The sequence below is a fragment of the Ceratotherium simum genome, chromosome 37 (genome assembly GCF_057802395.1).
Source record: "Ceratotherium simum simum isolate JZ-2026a chromosome 37, ASM5780239v1, whole genome shotgun sequence".
Taxonomy (NCBI): Eukaryota; Metazoa; Chordata; class Mammalia; order Perissodactyla; family Rhinocerotidae; genus Ceratotherium; species Ceratotherium simum.
Genome location: NC_141936.1, coordinates 527507 through 541172, shown reverse-complemented (window position 1 = coordinate 541172; position 13666 = coordinate 527507). Strand labels below are relative to the sequence as shown.

General features: G+C 50.5%; 1 protein-coding gene across 2 annotated transcripts in view; it reads right to left on the bottom strand.

Moving 5' to 3' along the window:
- LOC101390058 (contactin-associated protein-like 4) overlaps positions 1-13666 on the bottom strand; it is a 166777-nt gene that overhangs the window by 55650 nt on the left and 97461 nt on the right. For both annotated transcript variants that reach the window (XM_087424542.1, XM_087424541.1), the window contains exons 8-11: positions 12948-13212; positions 8471-8620; positions 5281-5452; positions 434-540 (exon numbers count right to left, since the gene is read on the bottom strand). In XM_087424542.1, coding sequence (XP_087280668.1) covers positions 434-540; positions 5281-5452; positions 8471-8620; positions 12948-13212 — 694 coding nt within the window. The remainder of the gene's footprint in view (positions 1-433; positions 541-5280; positions 5453-8470; positions 8621-12947; positions 13213-13666) is intronic.

The following is a 13666-nucleotide window of genomic DNA, read 5'->3' as shown; positions in this document are numbered from 1 at the left end:
GAAATCTGAATCCCCACAGCATGCGAGGAACGCCCACCCGATTCTCCCGGGACTCTGTCTAATTTTACGAACATTAATAACCTGGTAACGATCGTCTTTCCACTATGTGGTGTTGCCAGGAAGTTCAAAGCTAAGCTGTGGCCCAACTCAAGAAACCAAACCAGAGGGTGCATTCGGCTTGATTCTGTTCATGTTTCTCTTTGATTATACTGGATTTTCTCAGTTTATTTTCCCTTTTTCTGTTATCCTCTCCTTTTCTATCAATTTTTATGTTTCTGTAAGTGACTTTAAATGAGCAACCTAGACCTCAGCGAGAGGCTGAAACACGCGTGTGTCTATCATGGCGGCAGATAGAGGCAGTTTACTTGTCCTAAAGAGAAAGATAAAGGGAGAGCAGAGGAGACAGGAGTGGAGTGGAGTGGGCAGCGCTTACAGTGGCGGCAGGTGGCGCCCGCGTAGCCGGTGCTGGTGCAGTCGCAGTAGAAGGCGGTCCAGGTCTGGGAGCACCTGCCGCCGTGCTCGCAGTGGTTGGGCAGACACCTGAAAGGGGAGCAGAGAGGCTCTCAATTCCTGTGTGTTCATCTCAAAACTCGGGCCTGTTAGCCGATGTGCACAGGGCGACGCCATGGGGGGCGACAGCCACACACAACCCCAGAGAGCCAATGGCCGTGGAGCCTGCTGTGAAGTTTCCACCCCCAACACTAACCCCCGCGTCAGTAAGCCCTTAGACTCCTCTGATGGCCATGTATCTGGGATGTCTGAACCTATGATTCTTCTCTTTCTGTTGAAGAACTGTGTTTTTCTACCACAGGACTTGCCGCTTGGCTAGGAATAGCAATTGCTTACAAAAAATAACAGTGACATTTTATCATGTTGAATTGTTCCAATATTTAAAAATTTTTTTAATTTAATTTAATTTTATTTATTTTTTCCCCCAAAGCCCCAGTAGATAGTTGTATGTCATAGCTGCACATCCTTCTAGTTGCTGTATGTGGGACGCGGCCTCAGCATGGCCGGAGAAGCCGTGCGTCGGTGTGCGCCCGGGATCCGAACCCGGGCTGCCAGCAGTGGAGCGCACGCACCTAACCACCAAGCCATGGGGCCGGCCCTAATATTTAAATTCTTAAAAGAAAGAATGGAAAGGAAGTGGAGAGACTAAGAGGAGAGTGAGAAGGAGGGGAGGGAGGTCCATAGGGGACTGTCAGGCCAGGAATCCACAAGGTTGTTTATTCTAGGCTCACACATCCTTCTGATTCTTTTTCCATTTGGAATTTGGAATAAAAGACTAGCCAGGACCAAAGCTCTACGCACACTATGTTTTCCCAAGAAAAACAAATAAATCAGAAAATACTCAAGAAAACCCAACAACCATCTATGCACGATGGATATTTTGTCATCTGCTCAATTAAAATTAAGAACGGGACTCTTGAAATTTCACTTACAGGCTTTTGTCTATTTTAATTGATCATAGCATAATTGATTTTCTTGAAGACAAAAAGCAAATGTTCATTATCAAATATTCAAACAATCCAGCAGAGTATAAAACAGAAAGTAAAAATGATTTGAAATTCTAGCCCATAATATAACCACTATAGTTATGCATGTGCATATATTAATAGTTAAGTATATAAAATGTAATTACACATGATATTTTGCAAACGTCTTATCAATGTTTCATTAATATGCCATGAGAATTTCCATGTCAACAAATTTATATTTTATAAGTGCTTCTGATAGCTCAGAGAAACCCATTACACAGTTACCGTAAGGTATTTGAAAAGCACAGATTTGAATTCACAGACACCCGTGTGATGGTGGGAATCCACCACAGCTGCAGTCAACAGAGGAGCGGTAACACCTGTGGTTGCTCAGATGCTCCAGCGGCAGAGCCGGCGGTGCTGGTGCTCCTTGTGGCTGTCGTTTGCAGACTACCCAGAAAACGCTCTCAGCCTGTGAAGAGCTACACTACTGTGTGTGGAAACCAAAGACCGAGTCTTTCATTCTGTGGTAAATGCTCTATTTCCTAATTGATCTGCCTGTCACGATCCATTGCCTGAACCATTTTTCCTATTTTTGGGCTGGAATTGGGATTTTTACTGTTGTGAACTGAAGGAGAAAGCGCTCGTGTGTTCATTCCACTCAAGGTGGGCCTGGCGGGGTGTGTGGCTCCTGAGGACTCTGCCTGTGCCCGGCCCGCGTCCCCCCACCCACGTTCTCCATCCAGAGTGCACCGCGCCCCCCGAGGTGTCTCCCCACGACTTTCCTCCTGGTGAACTGGTCCAGAGAAGCCACCACCAGGCATGTGGTTCGGAACAGCACAGTTCATACCCATTCCTACATTCATACGTTTCCAGTCCAAGAAGCTGAAATCAGGCTTCCTGGAAAACAGAGGCTGTCTTTCTTTCTTTCTGCTCCCTCCTCCCCTCAGAGACCACAGGCCGAGCACACCTGCCCCCATCCTGGTCCAGCAGCTGCTGTCCCTCCCCCAGTCGAGTCCCTCTGACACGGAGGAGCTTCCTGCCTTCACTGCACGTGTTACCGGACACAGGAAGGATGGCCACGTTGGCAGTGCTGGTGCGAGTGTGTGAGCATGTGTGTGTGAGTGTTGTGCGTGCATACAAGTGTGCGAGTGTATGTGTGTGAACACTGGGTTAGTGAGCAAATGTGAGAGCACTGGGTAAGTGTGTGAGTGTGTGCTCAACTATGAGCATGTGCATGTGAGTGTTGTGTGAGTGTGCAAATGTGAGCCCTGGGTGACTGAGTGTCTGAATGTTGTGTGAGTATGTGTGTGTGAAGTGTGTGGCTATGCAAGTGTATTGTGAGTGTGAGCACTGGGTGAGTGAGCAGGTGTGAGTGTGAGCACTGGGTAAGTGTGTGTGTGCTCAAGCATGAGCATGTGCATGTGAGTGTTGTGTGAGTGTGCAAGTGTGAACACTGGATGAGTGTGTGAATGTTGTGTATGTGTGTGTGCAAGTGTGTGACTATGCAAGTGTATTGTGAGTGTGAGCACTGGGTGAGTGAGCATGTGTGGGTGTGTGTGCAAGTGTCAGTGTACAAGCGTGTCAAGCATGGGTCTCACTCCTCTCCAGGGTCCCAGATCTGGGCTTTCAGTGAAGCACAGGTTGACCCCGGCGGAGACGTGGACCCAGCACCCACGGGAGGAGGTAAGTGCGGCCCAGGTGGAGGCTCCCCCAGGTCTGGGAGGCACCGAGGGGTGCTGGCTGTCCATTTTTCCTGAGCAGAGAGCACGGGGTCCTGGAGTTCTTCAAACATGATATTTGAGAAATGGTTAAAGAACCAGAGAATTTTAACCTGAAGAAAAAGAGTGTTTAGAAAATCATATAAAGTGACAAACATTTAAATATTTGCAGTGTCAGAGTTGGCCAGAGAGTGGAAATGTGCTCAGTGCAGTCATGGAGAGTGGACACAGATAAACGGTGGGCATCAGACACGTGAGGGCTGCCGGCAATGGCCAAGGTGGACTGACAGGGATAGGATTTTTGTCCCCCTGCACAAACACACAAAAAAGGAAGAAACGTGAAATGACAGCTTGTTTCCAAGACACCGGCCATCAGGCAGGGACGGACAGTAAGAGATGGAAAACTAAGACACAGAAAGCAAACAAGACATGTCCTGTGATTGTACCAAGAGACTCTCCAGACTGTGAGAAAGGAAGAGCGGGGACCCGCAGAGATGCAAAACGCCCAGGTTGAGAAGATGGAGCTGAGAGCTGAGGGCGACCGTGGCAGCTCGTGTGACAGGATGGATGACCAGAGAGGACGGTGCTGCTCAGAGGTCTGAAGAGGCCCTTGGGTGCTCAGCAGAGTCCTGGTGATCGTGTGGTGTGAGGAAGTCACCTATGGCCAGGGAGAGAACCCCCCCGGAGGACCAGAAGGGACAGTAACCAGTGCTGACACAGGGCTGGGAGGTGCCTGTGCACCAGCCAAGAGGACGCCTCATCTGCTCAGGGTGGTCTTGTCTCCACCCTGGAAAACGGTCACCCCAAGTCTCGATGCTGCCCAACCTGACGCCTCTCACCACCAAGAACTGAGACAAGGACACTCACAGGAATACAGACCACACAGAACAGAAAGGGCAGAAGCCAAATGTGTGGCTCAGCAGTGAATGTCACCAGCCTGCAGAGAAGCAGGAGGATGCAGCCGAAGTGAGGGAAACTTGACAGCAACGGTCCAGAGCTGTCAGGTGTCCCCTCGGCAGACAGGGGCTTTTCTGTAAGTTAGCAAAGATAAGCAGAGAGTGGAAGATATAAAAAAAGCACCGAGTTTGTAGAGATGAAAGTACAGTGTTGACATGAAAAATATGCTGAATGGAATTAGACATGCAGAAAAAATCAGAGAGCATGACAGCTCTTCATGAACCATGGGACCCGTGAGCCGTGGGACAGCTCCCTGTGGACAACTGGACATGTATTTACAGTTCTTGAAGGAGGAAAAGGGGTAAAGGAAGAAAGAATTGAAGACATAATGGTGTAAACTTTCCCAAATTTGATAAAAATTAGAAACCCACAGATACAAGAATCCCAATGTTCCACAAGCAAAATGAATGAATAAAATGATACTCATTCTGTTTACAGAGCCTGGCTTTCCTGCTGTGGTGACGCAGAAGTTCTTTTCTGTTAACTATCTACGTGTCACTTCTCCTCGATTGAGAGCTGCCCTCCACCTTGCTGCGCTGCCATCACCCTCATTCCTTTCCCAGTGCTAACCCAACCCGTCCCCAGGCGAGGGTTGGTCTTGGCTGCCCCCAGGGGACCTGGGGCAAGTTCAGGTATCCCACTCTTAAGGCCCCCTAACCCTGCGGAGCGGGAATAATGCTCTGACCACGGGGGCCCCTGGTTTCCTGCCTTTGATGATCTTCACCCGTTTTTTTCAATGACACATTATTGACCTATTTCCATCCACGACAACTGCAGCCACATCAGCAGTGTTTGCTCTGAATTGGGGAGGTCATGGACATACAAGAATAGAAGTCAGGAGCGTGCTCCTTCTGCACATATGCTGTCATTTGAAAGAAGCTGCTTTGTACAATTGTAGACACAATTTTCTTACCTTTTCATGGGAAATATAACTATCTTACTCCCTATGAACAGCAAGAGGGGCGGGGAGAGAAAGACAGAGACAGACAGACAGAGAGAGAGACACACAGAACCAGAGACAGAGATAGAGAGACAGAGACAGAGTGACAGGAAGCCTTTCCCACTGTGTCTTCTGTGACCCTCCACCAGCCCCTCGCAAGTGGGTGTTGGAGCGCAGTGCTCACCTGTCCAGGATGCCACAGGAGTCTATCTGCAGGTTGCTGAAATTCCCGAGCATCCCCTGCTGCACTGAGATCAGGTCCACCTCTTGGGCGTTGATGGAGATGAGCCTCAGACACCCCTGGAATCCACCGAGCGAGCTCTCACACTCAGGTCCAGAGCTGGGAGGGAGGCACCCTGGTTGTTCAGACGCAGGAAAATGAGAGAAAGAGGGAGTCAGGACACCATGCTGACGGTATCTTGGCGTGAAAGGCGGTCACTCCCTCAGGTCAGGGACTCCGGACTTTCAGAGGTTCCTTCCCACGGAGGAGAGGGCCTTCCTGCTCATTTGGGAGGGAAGAGGGCGGAAGTGAGGTGGGTAGGTGTGAAATAACAGTGGAGTTGGGAATATAAAAGAGATGAAGACAAGTTAGGATTGAAAACTCCAACTGAACTCAAAGCATGCTCTTCTTCTGAAGCACACTAGGAAATTTAACCCCTTCCAGCATTGCGCATCGTACGTGAAAAAATTTAAACATACGTCAATTTAAAAATATAAACGAAATAACAGATTTCATTATCATATGTAGACATTGCTGAAACTGTGGCATTTGAAAAATGGTATTAAGTCGGAAGGTGACCAGGCACCTTCTGTTCATCCAGAAACTGGGCAAGGCCCGTGTGTTGCGAGCATGCACACCTGCAGGCTGGTTCAAGTCGTGTGTCCTAAAGACTCGCTTAGCAAACTAAGGAAAATGTATCTGTTTTATATGATCAGATTTGTATCAGGCGACCTAGTCAAACATAGAGTCAAAAATTAAATTTCTACAATAATGCCTTAATACCGTAAAAATAACAGTTTACGTGGGAGCAAGCACAGCATTCAAAAACATCCTCTTGGAGGATATGCTATGAAAGAGGGAACGGGCATTTGATAATTTCCAAAGTCAGCATCCCCCTTCCTCCGGCCACAGCCACAACCCTGAAGGGCTACAGAGCTGGCCTGGGGCCACGCCAGGACCTCTACTCTCCCAGCCGCCGTGAGGTCCAGCACCCAGCGCCACGTGGAGAGCAATCTGTGCACCCCGCTGCCAGGTTCTGCCGTGCGGATGTGAGCACTGCTCCACAGGAACAAGGCTCGCTGGCTGCAGGGGGGGGACAGCAGGGTGCTCGGGGGTTAGTGTCACTGTGTGGGCAGATCCAGCATGCGCTCAGTTAATACTAAATTTTCCTGTGCAAATGGCACACCTGGGCACCCATTTTAAGCATTCATGTCATTTAATGCCAAAACATTCTCATGCTCATTTTGATTTGAGACCTCGGCTTATACTTCACTTTTTTTCCAACTAATAAAGTGATGCTTTATTAATCTCCACACCTGGGGCATCATTTTTCCCCGATTACAGATAAAAATTATTTAACAGTTGTTTTTAAACTTAGAAAATCTTCCAGTTGTTTAAATATTAGAAATTATCAAGTTATATTACTATTTATATTGTAGGCTTGAGTTGTTATGATCATTTTAAGTTATATTTTCAGAAACCGACGTAAGTTATTTTGTTAAGTATAGACTTCACTCACCAAATTTATGTATGACTTTTTTAAAATAACTCCCTGTAGCCTTATGGTAAATAGTCATAAACATGGAATAACTGGGAGTAAGAATCACTCAGCATTTTAACTCTCTCACCATCCACGCTGGATTCCTGCCGGGTAGTGTCCATGATAATTACGTGTTCAGTTTACATTTAGGCTTCAAGAATAGTCATAACCCTGTAACACTTTCTCTTCCCAATAAGCGACATCTACATGGCAAATAAGTGTGTGTTTCCAGCCTCTGTGAAGCACAGAGAAAAGCTCAAAATTTGAAATTATGTCACAAGGATCTGGTCAGATTCATTCAGATTTTCTTATTTTCAGGGCAACACACGGAGCTCAAGTGGGGAGACATCGACCGAGGATGCCGCCACCGGTTTACCCCTGCGGGTGCGTCTACTCTACCTTCCAACATTCGATATGCTAGGGCTGAAAGGACAGGAACGTGAAGGAAATCGGGGGCCACCGTTAGATTTTGAAACACTAACAGTTCTGCTAATCCCCCTTTCTCGTGAAACACATCCTTTAACTCTTCCAGACCAAGCTCAGCTCCGAAGCTGTGACAGCAGTGGCGACTGCAGCCATGCAGAACAGCCACGCAGCCTCACAGAGAAACTCCGCGTGCACCCGGCTCAGGGCCTCCACAAAGAGGCACAGCAAGAGCCGGGCCAGGTGCGACTCAGCCTGCGGCCCTGCGATCGCAGGCTGGGGTGAGGAGGGGTGTCCAGCTGAGCCCATCGCTGGAGGCTCTAAATACAAAGATTTCTGGAGGAAACCCAATCCTGATTGACAGCGGCTTGTGCGAGACTGCCGAGGGGGCAGCAGGTGTCCCTCCGAGGGCGGCTGGTGGATGGCTGCCGCTGTCTTTGCACCAGGTTCCTTGAGATGCAGGGTGCACCCAGCCTGGGGCCGTCCACCCAACGCCACACACAGCGTGATATGGAACCGCAGAGAGACTGCACTGGAGGAAGGGACTGGACGCCAGGCGTCCCTAGACGGGACTAGTGGGATGGGCGCAGGAGGCTGTGCCGGGGGGAGTGCAGCTGCTGGAGCACACCCCACACAGTGAGCTCGGTCTAGGGGAGAGAAGGAAGAGAACCAGCGCCACCAGAATTCTAACGTGAGGGGCGGGGTGCTCTATTTGCTAAACAGCTGTTTGGAGAGCAGCTGGGGGCCAGAACAGACCAGCCACCGTGGTGGCCACCCGTGGGAGGCAGCCTGACATGCTCTGCCATGTGCAGAGAAGATCTACAGACTATTCCCTTGACCCCAGAGCGGTGCCTGGACACCGAGGAGATCCTGCACCAGGGGGAGAGCGAGGGGGAAGGAGACGGGCACAGGTCTCTGCACTCAGGACGCTGGACATGGGAAGGTGAACGACTTAGGAACAAACCACTAATAACCACGACTGGATATACGAGACCCTAATGGTAAAGAGATTCTCATGTTTAATGTAAATTTTACCTCAATAAATCTGCTGAGAAAAAAGTAAAGTTTCTCACATTTGCTGAACCCTTGGGGAACCAGCCACACGTGAATTATTAGGAAAATGTCTCAGCTGTCCCAGCGGGGCTGGGAGAGGTGAACTTTGAGTGAGTGCCAGTGGAGCCCGCCACTCACCTCCAAAGCGGTAGGCGACCCCTGCAGGGGTCTCCACAGGCAGCGCAGCGTGAATGGTGGCAGCCTGGTTGTGGTCCACAGTCACACTCAGCTGATTCCCCTTCACCATCAGGGAGACCAAATGCCACTGCCCATCATTCAGTCCAGCCCCTGGGGAGATTAAAATCAGGTAGAGACACCCACTACCTCCAACCTCATCGTGCTGAACACGGTGTCATATATAGTGAGTCCCCAAGTGCAGGAGCCTGGAGGAAGGAGGTGGAGGGAGCTCCCCATCCATGCAGAGAGTGAGGGCACAGATCCACTCCACCCCGAGTGTGCCCAGACAGCCCCCAACATCTAAAAGCTCCCATTGCCTGTCCCAGGATGCCTTCCCACCCCCATCCGTGTAATTTAACTTTTGGAGGGACATTCAGAAGAGCAGTTGCTCCCCAAGTTCTGGGATGAGTACAAGAAAGCTTTATCCCATTTCCTCCTACTTCACAAACTTCAGTGAGGATCTGAGTCTCCACAGTAATGGACTGTGACAGCCAGATAGCCATGGGGCTGTGCCAGGTGAGAGGGCATATCCGTTGTTCCATGAGTTCAAGCAAACACCATTGCTGATGCACAAGAGCCGTATACGGCTGTCTGTCCTTCAGCATCTTCTGATACAGGGCGGGAAACTCCACCCTGGACTTGAAGACATTACATCCAGGCTGCTCTTGTCAGACGTAACTGCCACGTGGGAGGCTGTGGATCCTGATGCCCCAGCAGGGAGCAGGGGTCTCGGGTAGGGAGGGGCCCCAGGAAGGTAAGGCTGTGCTAGGGCCAGGGCACAGGAGAGGGCTGAGGGGGCGTCTCCCGGGTGGCGGCTGATCCAGGGGGTCAGGCAGGCGCATTTCGGATGCGATGGTCCCACCTCTGGCTGCTTCTCCTGATGAACTTGCTCACATCTGGATTCTCCCCACTAGCCAAGGCCCCCCCAGCCCTGACCCATCCATAGGTTTGGGGACAGCGCAGGGCCTGCAGTGCGGGAGCGCTGATACACAGCTGTGGAGCTCTGGGGGCCTCCTCCTCAGTGCTACCAGATCCTTCAGTGCTACAGCTCACAGGAAGCCAGGCAACAGGACTTTGTGCTGACTGTTCCGATTATTAAATGTGGCTACTGCTTTAAAAGAAAAATGGAACAGAAAAGGCTCTGTTCAATCAAAACACAGCCAAGTCAGTGCCCAGGAGGGCAGTGTCTGCAGCCCGAAGTGAACGTGACGCCAATGGGAAGAGGCACTTGTTATAATTCAGGAGAACTGGAATCATGAGTTGTCACCCTGTGGGTGCTCTTCTTCCTCGCTGCGTCTGAAGGTCTTGTGGCAGATGTGCACGAGGATGGCAAAGACTGACAAGGTGTTTTGTGGCATGTAGAATTATTTCTGACCTCTAATTAGTTGAAGCAATATTTCTAAATAATTTAAAATGAAAATTTGCAAAGTTAGAAATTATGTGTTACCTTATAATTCAAACATTTATGCAAATTGTAACAGTTCAGCTCCATGTTCAACACAATTTAGCTTTGATTCCATGTAAGAACCTTAATACATATCAGATTGCAATTTAAATGTCTAATAACTGAGAAAAAAGCCACCATTATTTAATAAAAATTTAATATGATTCTTATTTAATTACTTTATTATTATTCATAAAATATACATTATTCTCCTTCAAGAGCCACTATACTGAATTCTCACAACTGTGCTTGAATCACCACCTCGATTACCAAGTGTTGGTCCCGTGCACCACAGGTCAGAGATCTTTGCCTAAGTGGAAGAAAACTAAGTCATCTATAGATTATTAATCTTTTAATCATTTAATCTTCAAATACAAAATTCACTTGCTTCACTAGATCTATCAATGAATAAAAATTTAAAAGAAACAGGAAAAATGAAAGGTGGGAATTGGAAGGAAAAGGTCATCTTCAGCAGAGAACTGAGGCATTTTATCCCATGTAAATGTGTTTGTTCCGTGTTTACACTCAGCAATAACCTGTGTCACAGTGGTTATGACCATATTCCCATTTAATGCTTTGATGTTGTCTCAGGTACCCTGTAACTGCATAACCAGTGACCCCCCCCCATCTGACAGTTTCTGTGGGTTGGGAATCTGGGTGAGGCTTAGCTGCCACCTCTGGGTCACGGCTTCACATGAAGTGCCCACAGAGTGTGGCTGGGGCTGCCGTCTCATCCGAGAGCTCAGCCGGCAGGGTCTACTCTACTCACTCCTGTGTTGTCGGCAGGATTCAGGCCCTGGACCGTTGGGCTGATGGTCTCCATTCCCCATGGACATCTGCCAGCAGCTGCCTTCAGTCCCTCCCCCCAGGGGCCTCCAGGGGGAGATTGAACACGGCCGCTGGCTCCCCTCAGAGGGCACAAGAGGAACCTCCAGCATGAAAGCACTGTTGCTCTGTGTCCTGATCAGAGAAGTGACTGCCGGCACTTCCATCTCACTCTGTTCTTTGGGAGCAAAGCACTGGGTCCAGCTCGTCCTGTACGGAGAGGACTGTGCAGGGTGTGAACCACAGGAGGTGGGATCCCTGGGGCCAGTGCAGGGGGCCCCCCAGAAGCCATGACTGACTCTTCTGTTGGATATAAACATGACTATAAAGATTCGAGAATCAGTTATCACGTGTAATCTTATTCCCAACAACTTTTCAAATATTCACACCAGCCAACTGGTTAACAGTTGTACTGGTTTCGTGGTGCTCATTCAAGTCACCTTGCACTGAAGCAGCTTCTCCTAGATGTTTAAGGCCAGGCCATGACGGAAACCTCTTCAGAGCACAGCAGGTTCTTGCAGGAAACTACACGATAATGCACACTGAGTATGAATAAACATTTTTTCTGATACTAGTCTCTAAAGCCAGCCCTAGCTTCCAAATATCTTTTTACTGTCTTCCATATTTTATTGCTCTTGGCATGGATTCCCAGACAGAGAAAGACTCCGTCTACTTCCAGTCACTTAAGCATCAAGGTCAGTGATTAAATGGGGCTGGACGTTGCTCCAAATCAGAGAAGGCCCGACACAGCTCCCTGCTCAAGAACCCAGCATCCCGCATGGACGTGGATGCGTCCTTCCCAGATGTGGGACCTCAGAGTGGACGTCACGTGCACGACCCCATCAGAGACCCTTAGTGACATCATTTCTGACCATGCAAATGACACGGTGGTGCTCAAACTTGGCGTGAGTCCCGAGGCGGTCAGCCCTCCCAGGTCCTGAGGAAAGGCTGTCCACCCCAGACCGAGCGCTCAGTAGTAGAGCTGTTTGTTGGAAGAGCTTGTGTGGAGAAAACAGTGAGCTCCACTGTTTGAACACTTGCTTCCCTCTGCAAAGCCTCTCCCGAGTGTAGATATCTAGGTCCCACAGCCTGTGGATGGGAGCCAGGCTGGCTGGGCCATTTCATCCTGGGAGGGGACGCTGAGCGCCTTCTTCACTGGTTTAGAGGCTGTGCTTTCAGGGTCCCTTTCCTTCATCACATCAGATCAGGTCTCAGGTCTCAAAGGCATTGCCCTCTGAGAATGTGGCCAACTTCAGCAGGGCCCCCACAGCCCTGGCTGCGGTTTGGCTGCTGTGCTGGCAATGCCCCCCTTGTCTCTTCCCACCTTTGCCCTGTGACACCCAGACCTGATGCCAGCTTGCAAACCCAATGAGCGGAATATGACTGCAGCCCCACCTTCTATCCTCGCCCTTCTGTTCTGTCCAAAGACGATTGGCCATCACTTATATAATAAAGAACATTGCTTTGGAACATTAGCCCATATCTCAAAAGGCTTATCAGAGCTTTTGTCCAACAAAAATAGCTCCTCACTGGAGAGAGGAGCAGATGCTAGAGAAGGGAGGCTGTCTGCCCAGGAATGTAACATTTCCTCTGACGGTGACGTCTACATGGGGGTCATTCGCCATTTACAGATGAATGACTGGGTTTGGGAGGTTGAGCGAGTTCTCCAGACAGTGAAGACATGGCTCTGCTAACAGGGGCCGTGTTGCCAGCTCCTCCCTCTGGGCTGCGAAGCTGTGTCACCCTCATCACCAAAGACCAAGAACGGGTGTCACTTGCTGTCACATTTCATGATGGAGCAAACACAGCAGAAGACACAAGATGCAGGACATGGGACGTGAGCTGTGGTGTCTGGTGAGGAAGGGCTAACTGGGGAAGGGATGGAGTAGGGGGATCCAGGAATGGAGTGGGTTGGGGAGGGGCTTCCTCAGGCAACCCTTCTCCCCAGCAGCTGGTCTGGGGGACGGTGGGGGGGCACTAACGCTGGTGCTATGTGAGTGTAAACAGCAAGGAGCCCACATTCGAGGGTGGGGTGGGGGCACCTGGAAGTGGGGACAGAGCATCTTATGGACTCCAGAGACCATTTAGAAAACTCGTATGCTTTGTGTGCAATGTTCTGTGGGTGCTGGGGTGACACAGCCACATGGGCTGCGACAGGGACAGCTTTACCTGCAGTGACGTCACTCTGGGCTTGTCCTGGAGATGAGGACAGACCCAGCCTGAGGGCCCCATCACTGAGAGTGAGAAGGAGCCGCCTGGAGCCCTGCTGGGGCCAGCTGGACAGCAGGAGGCCTGCGCTGTTCCACGTCTGAAACTGGAAGCTGACGGAGGCCCTGTCATGCCCGGGGATGCCCGGCAGCACCAGGTGGCTCCCGGCGCTCAGAAAGGTGACGGGCATGGTCTGTGGCCGCGAGCAGGAGAAGGAGACCGTCCCCTGAGAACAAGAGAGAGGAGACATGAGGAGGCTCTGCAGATGTCCATCGCAGCGGCAGGGACCCTGGGAGTGGGCTGCTCCGTCACCCAGGTGTCCCCTGGGGCCCTTCCCAGATCCCGTCCTGCCCTCTAGCCAGGATAGTGTCTGCGAGATGCTGACCAGCACCCGCGCCCCCGGCACTCTCCAGGCTCTGCTGCCATCGGCCCCCAGACGCACCAGCTCCCTGGTGACAGACTCGGCATGCCTGTTTCTCACCCTGAGGCCAGTGCACCTCACTTTACACGCGTCTGGACCAACAGCCAGGACACAGCCAGGTGTCTCGGGGGGAGACGCCCAAAGGCCCCAAAAGACATGTGGGCCTCGGGCCACCCGTTCAGCCTTCTGTGACAAAATTCAGCCTCAGGGCTGGACTTCGTTAACCCTCACGAGAGTGGCCTTCTAACCAGAATGAAAT